Source organism: Pogoniulus pusillus, chromosome 19 (genome assembly GCF_015220805.1).
Source record: "Pogoniulus pusillus isolate bPogPus1 chromosome 19, bPogPus1.pri, whole genome shotgun sequence".
NCBI lineage: Eukaryota > Metazoa > Chordata > Aves > Piciformes > Lybiidae > Pogoniulus > Pogoniulus pusillus.
Window position 1 is genome coordinate 5822400 of NC_087282.1, and position 16900 is coordinate 5839299.

The following is a 16900-nucleotide window of genomic DNA, read 5'->3' on the forward strand; positions in this document are numbered from 1 at the left end:
TGGGGAGAAAAAATAAGCCCTTAGTTTCCCTTCTTCCCCTTGGATGGTGGTGGGAGCATCTCCTTGTCAGCATTTCAGGTCCACTCCATCTCCTCCTCAGGCAGCGGCTCAGTTCAGGCTGTGAAGGTGAGGATGCAACAGCACTCAATACTTCTGATGCTAAGCAGTGTGGTTGAGGGGGGAAGGGTGGGAATGATGAGTACAGTGTTTACCTTTGGATTTCAGGTCTGAGGACCAGAAATAATCACCCAGCTGGTCCACACCAGAGCCCCTCTGTCACCACTGTAGAAACTACCAGGCACCATCACCAGGTTTTGAAGAACTACCCAGGTATAGAAATACCTCCATCCCTCTAGGTGTTCAAGCAAAGCCTGGATGAGACACTTAGTGCCATGGTCTAGTTGACTGGATAGGGCTGGGTGCTAGGTTGGACTGGATGAAGTTGGAGGTCTCTTCCAACCTGGCTAATTCTATGTATTGTCAGGGCTTAAAACACACAGAGCTTTGTTCTTCCCAAGGACTTATGACTACTCAATCCAAAGTACAGGTGGACAACTGAGTGATAAATATGCACTTGCCTTTTGTCCATCTTTTCCAAGTAAGAGAAGTGCCTTGCTCAAACTCAACCAGAGAAGCTGGGAGAAGAAATCTGGCACTTCTGGTCTTATTTGGAAGAGAAGGGTGGTATGACAGAGAAAGGACCACTCTGGCCAGGCCAGGAGGTGTTCCTTTTCCTACACCCCAGTGCCCAGCCACTGTTCTGGTTTCTTTCTGCTTTTGATATATCTTTCCCCTGTCTTTTTCCTTTTTATTTTAGCTCCATTTCATGTGCTAAATCTTTCCTTTGTTCTCCATCCTTTATATCACCTGGCTCCCAAGTGTGGCTAAATTAAATTGCATTCTTCCCAGGACTTCCTCCCTCCTTCCTTCCCTCTTACTCAGAGTCAATTCCCTCGTTCATCTGAAACTCTCTTACAGCAATTAGCAGTTATGAAGAGTGCTTTTTATCAGGGAATGCTGCAGCCCTGACAACATGTTCTGTTGCCTTCACTTTAGTGCCAGTGCAGGTTTATGTCCTGATTTAATGAATTTATAGTAATAATTAAAAAAACAACACAAAAAGAAATTCTGGATGGACTAAATGTGTACACACAAACACCCACACAGCTCCCAACACGTGCTCTGTGTGGCTGCTGTGCTTCCCTCTGCCTCTTACCCATGGCTGGCTTCCAGATGCTGGCTGAGGGTTGGGACAGAGCTAAGAAAAGGAGGAGAAGCATCAGCTGAAGGGGGAATTGCTGTTGCCTGACCTCTTACCTCTGCTGGGAGGCTTTGCTATGAGTCAGCTGGTGAAACTCCAAATGGATACCATCGACCTGGGTGCCCAGGTCCTTCCTTCAAATGTCAGAATGGGTCCACTGCTGCTGCCCAGTAAAGCCCTCATGGTGTGACACTCGTAACAAGACAAAGCCAGTGGCTTGGGACAACACAAGAAATGATAGGAACCTAAGTCCCACTCCCTCTGCAAGTTATAAGAAGGGAACCCCCTGAAAGCAAGACACCCTGTCCGTGGATGTCCATGCCTTGTGCACACACCTGCTCCAGGGACTGACTGTGGACACGCAGGGAGGGTACTTAGAAGCATGGAATCAACCAGGTTGGAAGAGAGCTCCAAGATCATCCAGTCCAACCTAGCACCCAGCCCTAGACAATCAACCAGACCATGGCACTAAGTGCCTCATCCAGGCTTTTCCTGAACACCTCCAGGCACAGCGACTCCACCACCTCCCTGGGCAGCCCATTCCAATGCCAATCACTGTCTTTGTCAAGAACTTCCTCCTAACATCCAGCCTAGACCTGCCCTGGCACAACTTGAGACTGGGTCCCCCATTCTGTTGCTGGTTGCCTGGCAGAAGAGACCAACCCCACCTGGATATAGCCTCCCTTCAGGTAGCTGTAGATGCCAATGGGGTCTCCTCTGAGCCTCCTCTTCTCAAAGCCAAACACCCCCAGCTCCCTCAGCCTCTCCTCACAGGGCTGTGCTCCAGGCCCCTCACCAGCTTCATCGCCCTTCTCTGGACACCTTCCAGCACCTCAACATCTCTCTTAAATTGAGGAGCCCAGAACTGGACACAGCACTCAAGGTATGGCCTGACCAGTGCTGGGTACAGGGTAAGAATAACCTCCCTTGTCCTGCTGGCCACACTCCTCCTGCTCCAGGCCAGGAATGAGAGGCTCTGCATCAAGGGAAGCAGGAGCTACTGTGGTGCGAGCCAAAAGCCAGAGCAACAACGTCAGCTCCTGAGGAGCTGCCCTGTGCTGCCCACCAAAGCCAGCTAAGTCCCCTCAGCCCTTGGCTCACAGGTCTGTGTTGGCTGTCTGGAGGTTTAGGGTGGAGCAAGCAGTCTGCGAGGCAGGTCCCTTCCTGAGCCTGGCCTGCTCCATCCAGGCCTCACGGCAGGATGCAACCACGGGTGGCAGGAGGTTGCCCTGGGCCCGAGGCACCCTCTGGCAGGCGCAGAGCAGGGACTTGAGCTCGGAGCGGAAGCTGTCGTTGAGCCAGCAGTAGATGAAGGGGTTGTAGCAGGTGCTGCTCATGGCAAACCAGTGCAGGGCGAAATAGAGGGAGTTCTTCGACTCGATGCCTAGGCTGGAGATGAGCACCACGTAGCAGTTGAGAGGGAACCAGCAGACAGCAAAGACCACAACCACCAGCACCAGCATCTTGATGCTCTTCTTCTTGTTCTTGTGGTGGGTGACATACTGCTGGGTGGTGATGTCTCCGATGGCGTTGCGGTGCCACAGCCTCTTGGCCAGGCGCGTGTAGGTGACGGTGATGATTAGCAGAGGCAGGAGGTAAAGGAGGAGAAAGGTAGACAGGTCCAGATACTTCCAGACCAGCTCTGCAGGCTCAGGGAAATCCGGGAGGCACAAACTCCGGACCGTGGCTTCCCTTGAAAACAAAGGAACACACAAGCAACGTGGCCATGGCTCTGCAGATGGATGCTGCCAGCTTAGCAAACAGTATCACAGTATCACAGTATCACCAAGGTTGGAAGAGACCTCACAGATCATCAAGTCCAACCCTTTACCACAGTGCCCAAGGCTAGACCATGGCACCAAGTGCCACATCCAACCTTGCCTTGAACTGCCCCAGGGACGACGACTCCACCACCTCCCCGGGCAGCCCATTCCAGTGTCCAATGACTCTCTCAGGGAAGAACTTTCTCCTCACTTCAAGCCTAAACCTCCCCTGGCGCAGCCTGAGGCTGTGTCCTCTCGTTCTGGAGCTGGCCACCTGAGAGAAGAGAGCAACCTCCTCCTGGCCACAACCACCCCTCAGGTAGTTGTAGACAGCAATAAGGTCACCCCTGAGCCTCCTCTTCTCCAGGCTAACCAATCCCAGCTCCCTCAGCCTCTCCTCGTAGGGCTGTGCTCGAGGCCTCTCCCCAGCCTTGTTGCCCTTCTCTGGACATGCTCAAGCATCTCAGTGTCCTTCCTAAACTGGGGGGCCCAGAACTGAACCATGGTGGAGCTTCCACACCACCCACGGCCACCTCCTCTGATGGGTAGCATGCACAGAGAGGGGACAGATATTGCTCAGCTCCACAAAACAAAGCCCAGTCAAAGCCCCAGGTTTTTTTTCTCAGATGTTATCTGTCTCACTAAGAATAAGTCTGGCTACTCTGTGTTACTTTCCCCTTAAAGTGTTGTGTTGCTCAATTAAAAGCAAAAAAACATTCTCAGAAAGGTGAGCTGGGGTTTCCTCTCACCAGCTGCAGTTCATTTTCACTGAAGGAGTCCCTCATGTCCCCTTAACATGGCAGAAGTCAGCCTTGACCGCCCATTCTCGCAACAGGTGCTGCTGACCGGCTGCAGCTGCCCCTTCCCCACCTGCACAGGCACAGCCATGCCAGCCTCCTGCTCCCAAATACCCTGCACAGGAGGGAAGAAGGCAGGAGGTGAGACCCACCTAACTCCTGCACTTCTCCAGCCCTGCAGGTGATTCCAATGGCCATCACAGAATCACCCAAGTTGGCAGAGCCCATCAGGATCACCAAGTCCAGCCTATAACCCTACTCTACAAGATTCACCTTAAACCATATCCCCAAGCACCACATCTAAATGACCCTTAAACACATCCAGGGTGGGTGACTCCACCACCTCCCTGGGCAGCTCATTCCACTCCCCCATCACTCTCCCTGTGAAAACCCTTTGCCTAATGTCCAATCTAATCCTGCCCACTCTTAGCTTGGGGCCATTCCCCCTTGTTCTGTCTCCAACTACCTGTGAGAAGAGCTCAGCAGCAGCCTCTCCACAGTGTCCCTTCAGGTGGCTGTAGACAGCAGTGAGATCTCCCCTCAACCTCCTCCTTTTCAAACTAACAACCATCACTCATTTGCTCCTCATAAGATTTATTCTCTAGGCCCTTCCCTAGCTTCGTTGCCCTCCTCTGGACCTGCTCCAACACCTCCACATCATGCCCAGCTTTCCCTGAACGTGCCTCTCCATAAAACCAGCCCAGGTTGTGCTATTCCTCCAGCTCTGCAGGAGGCCAGCTGCAAAAACCTTACTGCCACATCTTAACACAGGCGAGGCTGTTATAAAATGTGGCCATTTAAGTGCCACTGAGCACTGGCAGTTTGACTTCTGATGTTCAACTACCAGAAGAGTGGAGTTTAACTCTATGCAATAGCTCATTTTAACAGCATTTGAGCAACCTGTCCTGTCTGACCTGATGAATCCAGGCTCTCTGGCTGTTTTTTGGCTTGCATCAGCTCCCAGCTGATGTACCCCAGCACCCTCTGTAGAGCACCAAGTTTGCATCCCGCAGCAGCTGACTGGGAGTGATGGAGCATTAGAATACAGAAGCACTTGCATGTTTATTTCTGGTGGATGTTTTCTTCCCTTCTAACCTTTCTCTGCCCTCTTATTCCATTTTGCCCTTCTCAGTCCTTATCCTCCCCTCACTTGTGTTCAGCACAGATTTGAGTCCACACCACGCTGCATTATTCATTGTGGTATTGATCAACATCTTTAATATCCTGTTTTCAACCTCTGGAGCTGCCTTTTATGCCAGAAACAGAAGATTGCTTGAGAGCAGAAGGCTGTGAGCATGGCTGCTGGAGGGATGACAATGGGTGCAGGAGCAGGGTTCTGCCAAGTATGGCTGTAGATCACAGAATCACAGAAACATCCAGGTTGAAAAGGTCCCTCAGGATCACCAAGTCCAGCCTATAACCCTACTCTGCTTCACCTTAAACCGTAGCCCTAAACACCACATCCAAACAACCCTTAAACACATCCAGGGTTGGTGACTCCACTACCTCCCTGGGCAGCTCATTCCACTCCCTGACCACTCTCTCCATGAAAACCCTTTTCCTAATATCCTATCTAAACCTCCTCAGTCTCAGCTTGAGGCCATTCCCCCTTGTTCTATCTCCAACTACCTGTGAGAAGAGACCAGCAGCAGCCTCTCCACAATGTCCCTTCAGGTAGTTGTAGACAGCAATGAGGTCTCCCCTCAGCCTCCTCTTTTCCAAACTAACCATCCCCAGCTCCCTCAGTCGCTCCTCATAAGATTTATTCTCCAGGCCCTTCCCCAGCTTTGTTGCCCTCCTCTGGACTTGCTCCAGCACCTCCACATCTCTCTTGTACTGCAGTGCCCAAAACTGAACACAATACTCGAGGTGCGGCCTCAAAGATGCTCCTGGGGATGCTGCTTGAGAGAGAAGCTGATGTAGAAGGGGAAATCATCCTTTCTGAACCATGCTCCTGACCTCTTTCTCCCGAGGTCCAGCCTGTTGCCACAGAAGAGGCTCAATGAATTCAGGGAAGAGGCTGACTGAGAGCAAAACCAAAGAGGACGTTGTGTTGTGCTAAGTTCTGGTATGCCATTGGCACCACAGCCAGAGGGGTTTGATGCTGATGGAGTCCATGTCCTCCTGTCCTTGGAACCCCCAGCACCTCCCTGGTGGGACTCCTCAGGAGCCCCTGGCCCCGCAGCATCTATTACAAGCAATATTACCACTGCAGTTTTTATTCAATGGAAAGCAGGGACGAGAATAGAACGTCCTGGAAGTCCTTATATCACCGAGCTCCTCATGCCAGCGTGGGGCTGGGTTTCCTCTGGCCATGTGAAAGGGATGAGCAGAGACAGGTGGCACGAACCCGATCGCGGCGTTCGTTCATTCATGAGCAATGCGCTCAGCGCCGCCCCGGCCGCAGCTGCAGGAGTAACCCTGCACTCTGTTTACAGCGTCTCAGCACTTGGAGGCATGACGTCCCCCACAGAGCTATCTCACAGGCAAAGTCAAGCTCAAGCACAAGTAAGGAAGAGCTCTGAAGCCTCAGAATATGCTCCTGTGTTGTGTAACCTCTCCCCCACCGACAGCAGTGAAAACCCGTGCGGGCAGTCGCACGCTGCCTGCCAGGCTGCTGGGAGGGACGTGGCTGTGCCATAGGAGGGAAGATGTTTGTCCTTTCTGCAGAAGCTCAGTAGCTGCAACAGAGTTCTTCCTCCTGGTGCCCGTATTACCACCACCTCACCCTGTGCCTTGGGTTTGAAATGCTGTTTGCTGTCAGATTACGCCCTTGACCTTGAGCGTGGCGTTCCCATGGGGTGCAGGCACCATCAGTGTGGGACACAACATGAGAAACAGCAGTTTGTGCAGAGTTGTGGGCTGTCTTCTAGCCAGGAGGAGCCAGAACAACGCTACAGGCTAGTAGTGATGAGAGGATGGGGACAAGTTGAGGACTACGGAGAAACAGCCACCTGCAAGTGCAAACCAACCCAGAACTTCAGGTTCTCTATTTCCCCCAGTAGATAAGGTAACTTCCTGCCCACTAATGCCATCACTAGATCAGCACCAGCTGGGGGCTCTTCCACCAGGCCAAGGCTCTGCTGTGAGCAGTGAGAATTCATTCGCACACAAACTCCCACTGATGCCATGTCCTGCCCCCAGCCTGGGGCTCCTCCCAGCAGCTCTCCCCACTGAGAGCCCCTGCCATCAATCCCTGCTCTCTTGGGAGGGGAGAGACCTCACCTGTAGTTATACTGGAAAAGCTTTTGATAGATGGCATGGGGCAGGGAGAAGCAGGTTGCCATCAGCCAGATAACAGAGATGCTCAGCACTCCCTTCGTTAGTGACATCCTCTGCTTCAGAGGGTTCAGGATGACCTGCAACAGAGACACCACCCTGACTTTTGGAGCACAAGAAAGCCAAGCCCCTTCAATGCACACAGCTGAGGCTTTTCTGGGACACAATCTAATGCTATTAGGAAAATGACAACCATGATGAGGAAAATGCTTATTAGAGTGACTGAGAAAATGGGCAACGTTGAACCTTTCGGTCTGCTCAGAAGTGCTTTCAAATAAACTTTTGTTCCATCTTGTCCTCTGAGGACCATTTTTCCTAAATTGTGTGTTACATTAGGCAGGAAGAAAAGAACTTATCTAGGCAAATCTCTTCACTTAGAGAAGCATGGAATCAAACAGGTTGGAAGAGACCTCCAAGCTCATCCAGTCCAACCTAGCAAGCAGCCCTAGCCAATCAACCAGACCATGGCACTAAGTGCCCCAGCCAGGCTTGGCTTCAACACCTCCAGGCATGGTGACTCCACCACCTCCCTGGGCAGCCCATTCCAATGCCAATCACTCTCTCTGACAACAACTTCCTAACAACATCCAGCCTAGACCTCCCCTGCCACAACTTGAGACTGTGTCCCCTTGTTCTGTTGCTGCTTGCCTGGCAGCAGAGCCCAACCCCACCTGGCTACAGCCTCCCTTCAGGTAGCTGTAGCCAGCAATGAGCTCTGCCCTGAGCCTCCTCTGCTGCAGGCTGCACACCCCCAGCTCCCTCAGCCTCTCCTCACAGGGCTCTGCTCCAGACCTCTCACCAGCTTTGTTGCCCTTCTCTGGACACCTTCCAGTATCTCAACATCTCTCTTGAATTGAGGAGCCCAGAACTGGGCATAGGACTCGAGGTGTGGCCTGACCAGTGCTGAGTACAGGGGAAGAAAAACCCCCCTTGTCCTGCTGGCCACAGTCTATGTGAATTACCTACAGAGATGCCTCCTCTTCTAGCTCAACCTGTGAAGCTGAGCCTTCCTCCCCTCTTTTGAGACATTATCTCACCTTTCATGACATTTTCTTTGTCAGATGAAAAGGTAAAGAGCTTGCAAAGTCAGAGGCTGGGAGATGCTGTCTGGCTGACAGCAGAGAACAAGGATCACTGGAGATAAGCTGGTGGCCTTGGCTGCCCTCTCTCTCCTGCACTGGCGATGCTGACACAGTGTTGGCTCTGCTGATTTTCAATGCCCTTCATGTGAAACAAAGCCTCTGGTAATCAACTCAGGGCTATGTTGGACCTGGGCCCTTTCAAACTACATGAAAAAAGGTGTCCTCACCCTTGCCCACTGAAAAAGATGAGTGCACTGGGAGTGCCCTCTGGAATCTGTGATGCTGCATTTTGGTTTATTTTCCCTACTGCCCCACAGGTAGGAGGCTACAGAAACCACAGGATCACAGAATTAACCAGATTGGAAAACACCTCTAGGATCATCGAGTCCAACCTAGCACCTAACCTCTCTAATTAACTAACCCATGGCACTAAGTGCCTCATCCAGCCTCCCCTTAAAAACCTCCAGGGATGGTGACTCCACCACCTCCCTGGGCAGCCCATTCCAATGCCAATCACTCTTTCTGTGAAGAACTTCTTTCTAACTTCCAGCCTAAACCTGCCCTGGCACAGACTGAGGCTGTGTCCTGCCTGGGAGCAGAGACCAACCCCTGCCTGGCTACAACCTCCTTTCAGGTAGTTGTAGACAGTGATGAGGTCTGCTCTTCTGCAGGCTGAACAACCCCAGCTCCCTCAGCTGGTCCTTGTAAGGCTGTGCTCCAGCCCCCTCACCAACCTCAGTGCCCTTCTCTGGACAGAAACTCAATCAGGCTTTCCTACTGTAACACAAGAGCAATGTCTTTGACTTAACCCCTAGAACCTTCTCACTGGGTGTGGGTTTAATCCTCAAAGCTCAGCTGCCTTGAACCCACGGCTCGACCACAACTGACAGGGGCTTGGAAAGAGCCCTGCAGACAAAGAGTGGCTGTGTTGGCTGGGTGGTGTTTTACCTGGTGCCTGTCCAGGGCGATGGCTGTCAGGGTGAGCGTGGAGACGTGGAGGGAGCAGTACTGCACGAAGCGGCTGATGTGGCACATGGCCTTCCCAAAGAGCCACGTGCTGTTCACAAACCGCACCTGGGGGCAAGACAACACATCAGCAGCCAGCAAAGGTGCTGACAGCCAGCAAAGGTACTGACAGCACATCCACGAGGAAAGCCTTTGGACTGCACCTGGGCTGGCAGGTGGGCTTGGGCTGGCTGGGAAGCTCCACCCAAGACCCAAAGAGAGATTAGCTAAGGTGGATTTTGAAACACTTTCACACAAGGGTTTCTCAGATCAAAACCCACGTATGAAATGAGTAGTGGTGCCTCAGACCTCCTGGTTTGTTCCTACAGACAAAGCTTGTGAACAGCAACAATAACTTTTAATTATACTAACAACTATATTTGGAAAGAGTGGAATGGGTTTTGTTTACACAACCTCCCTCCTAGATTGGGTCTGGAGAGCTTTCACAGGACCATAGGATGTCAGGGGTTGGAAGGGACTCAAAGAGATCATGGACTCCAAACCTCTGCCAGAGCAGGACCATCCAATCTAGCTCAGGTCACACAGCAACACATCCAGACAGGCCTTGAAAGGCTCCAGAGAAGGAGACTCCACAGCCTCTCTGGGCAGCCTGTACCACTGCTGTGGGACCCTTACAGTCAAGAAGTTCCCCTTGTGTTGAGCTGGAACCTGCTGTGCTGCAGCTTCCATCCATTGCTGCTTGTCCTCTCCCAGGGAGCAGTGAGCAGAGCCTGTCCCCCCCTCCTGACTCCCAGCCCTCAGGTATTTATAAATATTGATTAAATCCCCTCTCAGACTTCTCTTCTCCAGACTAAACAGCCCCAGGTCCCTCAGCCTCTCCTCATCAGGCAATGCTCTAGGCCCCTCATCATCCTTGTAGCTCTCCAATGGACCCTCTGCAGCAGATCCCTGTCCCTCTTAAACTGAAGAGCCTAAAACCTTAACACAGTACTCAAGATGAGGTCTCACCAGAGCAGAGTAGAGGAGGTGGAGAACCTCCCTTGGTCTGCTGGACACACTCCTCCTAATGCACCTCAGGATCCCATTGGCCTCCCTGGCCAGCAGGGCACATTGCTGTGCCATGGATGTTCTCCACCAGCATTCCCAGGTCCCTATCCACAGGGCTGCTCTCCAGCAGTCACCTCCCAACCTGTGCTGCTGCAGTTTATTATTCCTCCCCAGATGCAGGACTCTGCACTTGTCCTTGTTGAACCTCATCTGGCTCCTCTGTGCCCAGCTCTCAGTCTGTCCAGGTCTTGCTGGATGTCCGCACAGCCTTCATCTGTATCAGCCAAGCCTCCCAGCTTGGTGCCATCAGCAAACTTGCTGAGCAGACTCTGTCTGTCTGTCTGTCTCCTCATCAATGTCATTGATGAGGATACCAAACAGCACTGGACCCAGCACTAATCCCTGGGGAACTCCATTGGTTACAGCTCTCCAGCTGGACTTGACACCATTGATTACCACTCTGTGAACTCTCTCTTGTAACCAGCTCCTAATCCACCTCCCTGTCTGCTCTTCCATCCCACACTTCCTGAGCTTGCTCACTAGGATGTCATGGGAGCCTTCACTGAAGACTTTACCTTAGTGGCAGCTCTGAAAAGCTTGACTACTTTCTTGCAGTTGTCCAGGTATTATTTGCATTCAAGTTGTTCTGACCCACTAAGTTTCAGGGGTGGCTCTCTAGTGCTCTCCTGCACGTACACTAGAAGTACATGTTCATCCAGGCACTTATCCTGCATTCCTCAAGAAGCTCTGTTGTGGTTTGGTAGAATGTTTGGAGAGACTTCAGTCTTTTGGGAGGTGGAGCCTTAGGGAGCAAAGGGATCCCACAGATTTCTAAACAGCATTTTACTTGCCTGGCAGAGTTGTCTATTAGACTTGATTGTGTTGTGTTCACACCTCAGTCCTAGAGGAGCATGCACAGAGAAGGTGTGACCAGCAGGCAGAGCATTCTTCTAAGGGACTCCCCTCCTGGCTTGAAGGGGTAGCACTGTGGGCCACTTACCAGGGTAAAAGGTGTGTTGAGCAGCGTGATCATAATGTCAGACACAGCCAGGTTGACAATGAAGAGGCTGGTAGCAGAGTGCATCCTCTTGTTTTTCAGCACCACGTGGCACACCAGCGTGTTCCCAAACAGAGACATGATGATGATGACTGAGTATGCCACAATGAGGAGAGCTTTCACTACTGGCTTCTGGGATTCTGGCTCGTATTTAGCCAGCTCAGCAAACTTCTCCCACTCAAAAATGCGGCTGTCTGTCCAGTTGAAGGTTGTCCTGTTGGTTGCTTGGTAGATTGACATGAGTTTGGCCAAAGAATAATGGTCAGACTGCTCAGGAAACTCTGTCATCTGGGATCTGTATGACTGAAGCAGCAAGCGAGGCATAGTGAGTTAACCTGAGCCTCCTCTCAGCTCCAGGCCACTGGGACCATAGCACAGCAAGTTATCCAGCAGCCTCAGCTGCTTGGCTCTCTAGAAGATTTAGCTGCTGTTACAAACACCACCTTAGAATGGAAAGCTAGAAGGGAGGCTTTAAGGTGTGATGGGTTTCCCAGGGACAGTGGAGGCACTGGGCAGCAGTTCCATTGGGCACGTTGGAAAGGAGCTGGCTTGGGATTGCACACTCTCAACCCCTTCATATATCCAGAAGGGCAATAGCTCCAGAGGTGGGCTGGAAAGAAGAACTAGTTATTACAACTACCAAACCCAGGAAAAACGTGGGTGGGCTTTGAAGTTGTTTTAATCCCACATCAGCTTTTTCTTCTTTGTTCTCACCTGAGTCCATCTTTCCCCCAAGTTTGGCAGAAGGCTGTGCTGGCAGTGCTTTCATCCTCTAGTTCAAACCACCCGGTTCTTTCCTGCTGGAATGTGAAGGGAAAGTCATTTGGGGGGACATTTCTGAGAGCAGGGGTAGCTTTTGTCTGCATCTAACCCCAGCAGTCGTCCCAAAGTGATTCAGAACCTGAAAATCACATCAGAAGTTGACTTCAGCCTGTCTTGCATTTTCTGCTCCAAACAACAGTTGAATTCTGCTTCCAGCACTTCAGGTCCAGCCAGAAAATGGTCCTTCCTGGGGGGAAAAAAGAGAGAAAGAGAGACTTGGAAGTAGAGACATGCAACTGACAGAGGAGCCATCATTTGCAAAGAAACCAACACAGAGCTAGACACACACCTGACAAACACCTCTGCCTCATCGCCTTTACTGAGCTGGGGACCTCGGCTCGTATTGATCTATTGATGCTGGGTGGAACCTGTTAACCCTGCACACTGCTATTTACAGATTGCAATACACACAGGGGGAGAAAACTGTTCAGAAGCTCTGGCAGGTTCTCGGGGAGGGTGGCTGCTTTGTGTGGTACGTGCCATTCCTGTCATGCACGCATCAGTGGACCTCACACGGTAAGCAGAGCTTTCAGAGGGTTAAAAGCCTCCCCATCCCCTCCCTGTGCAGCAGACTGGAGTCTCCGAAGGTCAGCCCCTGACTGCACAGCAGGTGGTGGCCTGTGGCAGGTGCCCAGCACTCCCAGCCACTGCTCCATCACAGCGTTGGCCTAGGCTGTGACCACTACTGAGACTCAGCGAGCAGTGCTTCTCTGATGGTAGTACTGGGGGTTGAATGTGGTTGTACCTGTGAATTCCCATAGTACAACCCACTCTGTCTTCTCTGCCTACTGTGGAGAGTGTTTGGAACACAGAAGGATCTAAAAAAGATGTCTGCCAAGGGCAAGTGGATGTCACACAATTTGATGGTGTGGAAGGAAGGAGGAATCATCCAGGAGATGAGAGAATAACAAATCTTGAGAAGAGGCTGTGGTTGTTTCCTGGGCAAATTAGTGAGAGAAGCGTGGGCAAGACAGAGAGTGACAAGTGCTCACGGATTCTGCTAGAGCAAAGCAGCTGTACTGCAGTAAGCCCTTGCACAGCCACACCAAAACCCTGATTCATCTGAAAATGAAATAAACTCATCCTCAGGATGGGTTTCCTGACCTGCCCCACAGCATGGCTGAACCCCCTTTTTACCAGGGGAGGCTCTAGGAACAAATTACAGAACTCCTTGAGTTGGAAAGGAGCCATAAGGATGGTGGAATCCCACTCCCTGCTCCTTGCGGAAGTACCTAACACCAAACCTAAGAGCATCACCTGGGAGCATCCTTGGTGCCATTTCCTGAGGAGCCCAAGGAGAAGGGCAGAGCTTGAAGTGATGGAGCTGTAACTTGATTTCCTAACAGGGAATTTCCTTCACATCTTTCAAAATCTAAACCCCACAGCCTTGCAGTCGTAGAACCACGGCGCTGGCTGATGCTTTGGACGGGTGCGGCAGAGAGGACTTCCCTGCTCTTCTGAGCCAGGTTGTGTTCCAAGACAGCTCATCCGATGAGCTGAAGCGCTACGATTCAAGAGTCTGCCTCTCCGTTTGCATCTCTTGGAGGAGCAGAGAGGGAGAGCCCAGCCCAACTTTCCCTGGCTCAGATGAGCTGGGTGGATGCTCCTGGGTGCTCCAGCACGGTGCTGCAGCAGGGCTGACCCTCCAACTGCAACACATCCACCCGCACTTCTCCCGCGACGCTCCGCCACACGCTCGAGTTCCCCCTAGGCAGCAGCGTCTCGCCCCCGCCCCGCGCAGTCCTTCCCGCCCCGGGGCGCACGCAGCCCCGCAGCGCCCGGCACTCACCGCATGCTCCGCTCCGGTCCCACGGGGCGGCAGCGACTACTCCGCCTCCCGGTACCGACCCCCGCCCGCAGCCCCGCCCCGCACGTGCAGCCGGGCACCGCCAATCCGCGCGCGGGGCGGGGTCGCTCCCCTCCATTCATAAAAATCGCCGCGGGCTCGGAGCGCTCCTACCCCCCCCCCCCCCCGCGCAGCACGGCGTGCCCGTGGGGTGGGCACCGGCCGAGGGGCTTCTCAGTGCTGAGCGTCATAGAACCAAGCAGGTCGGAAGAGAGCTCCAGGCTCAGCCAGCCCAACCTAGCACCCAGCCCTGCCCAACCAACCAGACCATGGCACTAAGTGCCCCAGCCAGGCTTGGCTTCAACACCTCCAGGCACAGCCACTCCATCACCTTCCTGGGCAGCCCATTCCAATGCCAATCACTCTCTCTGACAACAACTTCCTAACAACATCCGGCCTAGACCTCCCCTGGCACAGCTTGAGACTCTGTCCCCTTGTTCTGTTGCTGCTTGCCTGGCAGCAGAGCCCAACCCCACCTGGCTCCCTTCAGGTAGTTGTAGCCAGCAATGAGCTCTGCCCTGAGCCTCCTCTTCTGCAGGCTGCACACCCCCAGCTCCCTCAGCCTCTCCTCACAGGGCTGGGTGCCTCTCACCAGCTTCATTGCCCGATGCTTTAAGCCCTTACCACCACTTTGACTGCCAGCATGGTACCCCCTGCTCCCTGCGGGCAGCACAGGGCACCTGTACCTAGCTGAGCCCCTGGGAACACAGTTTGGCTTCCGTGCAGGGCTCCCATACCTACCTGAGCCCCCGGGAACATGGTTTAAATCTATGTAACTCATGTGACTGGGAATCAAGGCCGTGGGTGAGGGATTCTGTCTCGACATATTTCCATGCTATAGGGCTCCTTGTGGCCTGTAGCATTGCAGAGAGATCCAGACACAAGCCAGACGTTTCCAGCACAGAGAACAATGACACCTCATGTGCTCCTCCATGATTTTAAGCAGAGTAAAGAGCTGCTTACAAGTTCGATGTGACTCTCTTCTCTTTGAGTGCCGAGATCAGCAGACAGAATGCTAAACAGCTTGTCCTCTTTTCCCTTTGAAGACAAGCTGTTCCTAAGCTCTGGTGGAAAGGGAACATGGTTCTTTTCTTCTCAGAAAGCTGGCTGCTCTCAAAAGCCATCAACAGGAGCTGCAATCATACCTCAGTGTTTTCTTCCCCGTGAGCTGCCAGAACACAGACACACCAATGCTGAGGGCAACAATTTCATCTCCCCCCCACATTAATTCCCAGTCTAGCTGGTGTGGAAGGTTTGTGCCTGTGCCACCTTTCTGATAGGGTTGAGGAGGCCAATTTGAAGCCTAGGGAGCTCTATGGAGATTTAGGTGTTGATTCCTCTTTGCTCTTGCTGGGGTCACTTTTCTTGGCTGCAGTTCACAACCTGGTCTCCAGCCTCTGCCAAGGCAAGTGAACAGTGATGGCAATGCAAAGGTTTCTTTTTTTCCCAGTTTGGGTGTGTTTGCCATGAAGCCAGCTGAGCACCTCAGCTTGCACTGCATCAGCCAGAGGCTCTTTGATAAACCAGGAAAGATCTTCCTGGCAAAGAAACAGAGCACCTGGATGGAGATAGCAATCCTTCTGTAGGAGGAAAGAAATCCATCTGAGGAGTGTTTCTAGCAAATCAGTTCTTTGCTTAGAATTTTCTGGTTATTGCTTCCCTGCAGACCTGCTCCAGTTCAAGGCTGTGGCAAAACTTCAGTTGCTTTCAGCAGCAGCAGAAATGAACTCTGCTAGTGCCTGTATGGAGTTTTGTGCCTAAGGACTGTAGAAAGGAGATGCTATGCATTTATTATCATTACAGTTAGATGGTTTGATAGGCTTCTGCTTTTTGCCCTCCCCATGAAGTCATTCTCAGCAGAAATGTGAGATTACTGTGCACCTGGAGAGCCACTTCATTATCCTCTCTTATTTTTCTTGTCTGGCACATGTTGTTCCTGGCTTTACAACTGCAGATGTTTAAGAGAGAAGCTATGAGTTCAGTCTAATCAAATTTCCAGCAAAATCCTGGGCATGCTAGCTTTCTCCAGGTGCCAGCTGTTGAATTGCACATATGTGGTAGGGCCTCTTGAAGCACTTATTGGTTGAAGGGCTTGATTCATTTCAATTGTTGCATCCAGACTCAATAATAATCCTCATTAAGCCTCCTGACTCAGCACAGAGACTCTTCCCTTGCTGCTATTGCCTTGCTGCTTGCTTGGGTTCTGGATGGAGGACAGGCAAGAAGCTGGATGCTTGTGATTTCTCCTCTTGCTTTGGGTTACTGCAGCTCTGTTCAGTGAAGGGAGAAGAGGAAGGAGCTGCTCATCTTCACCCCACTGTCTCTGTACACTTCTGTGCTGACTGACATTGACCTTCCATGCTCAGCCAGCCTGCACGCAGCCTTCTGCTGATCCTCCCTGGTGATTGAGGAGAGCATCTCCACAGGTCCCAGGCTATGGCAGGTTTGAGCAGCTGCTGTAGTCAGAGTTCATGTGTGTGCCTCAGTGTCTTGATGAATGGAACATTCATCTGCTTTCCATGTCTCAAGTGTCCATCTGACACCTGTCTGCCTTTTTACCTAGCAGAAAACCTTTTGGAGCAGAGCAGTGTGTCATGCAGTAAAACCACTTCAGGTTTTCTGCCTGCTTTTCTTGGGCAGATTTCAAGTTACCTGCTCATCTCCAGGGAGACTTTGCAGACCAGAGATATTAAAAACATTCAGTATCTTTCCTCTTTGTGTCTTACTTTTAAATGTCAGGAGGTCTCTTTGTTTCCTGGAGGGCTGGGTGCCCTCTAGACAGATGAGTTAATAATGCCACAGATACACCAGTGCCAGGGGCATTGTAACTTATGAGCTGCAGGAACTTTTCCTTTTGCCCTCAGATAATGGTGTCTACTCTATTGTCATCATCAGTTATGATGAAGTTATAGGTGAGAACCTGAAATATTTATTACCAAGCCTTACATCCACCTGTGCTGCTCAGTGAGCATGGCTGGAT

The 16900-nt window shown here is 51.9% G+C and overlaps 1 protein-coding gene across 2 annotated transcripts; it reads right to left on the reverse strand.

Moving 5' to 3' along the window:
• Positions 1-1697: 1697 nt before the first annotated feature.
• Positions 1698-13926, reverse strand: LOC135183808 (G-protein coupled receptor 83-like). Of its 2 annotated transcripts, XM_064159029.1 has the most exons (6): positions 13864-13926; positions 12154-12261; positions 11196-12052; positions 9131-9256; positions 7047-7180; positions 1698-2953 (listed from the first exon to the last, which is right to left on the reverse strand). In XM_064159029.1, exons 3-6 carry the CDS (start codon positions 11574-11576, stop codon positions 2359-2361), a joined length of 1236 nt encoding a protein of 411 aa, XP_064015099.1. In that variant the 5' UTR covers positions 11577-12052; positions 12154-12261; positions 13864-13926; the 3' UTR covers positions 1698-2358. The 2 variants fall into 2 exon arrangements, with proteins under 2 accessions (XP_064015099.1, XP_064015098.1); XM_064159028.1 differs by having other exon boundaries at positions 11196-12261.
• Positions 13927-16900: the final 2974 nt, after the last annotated feature.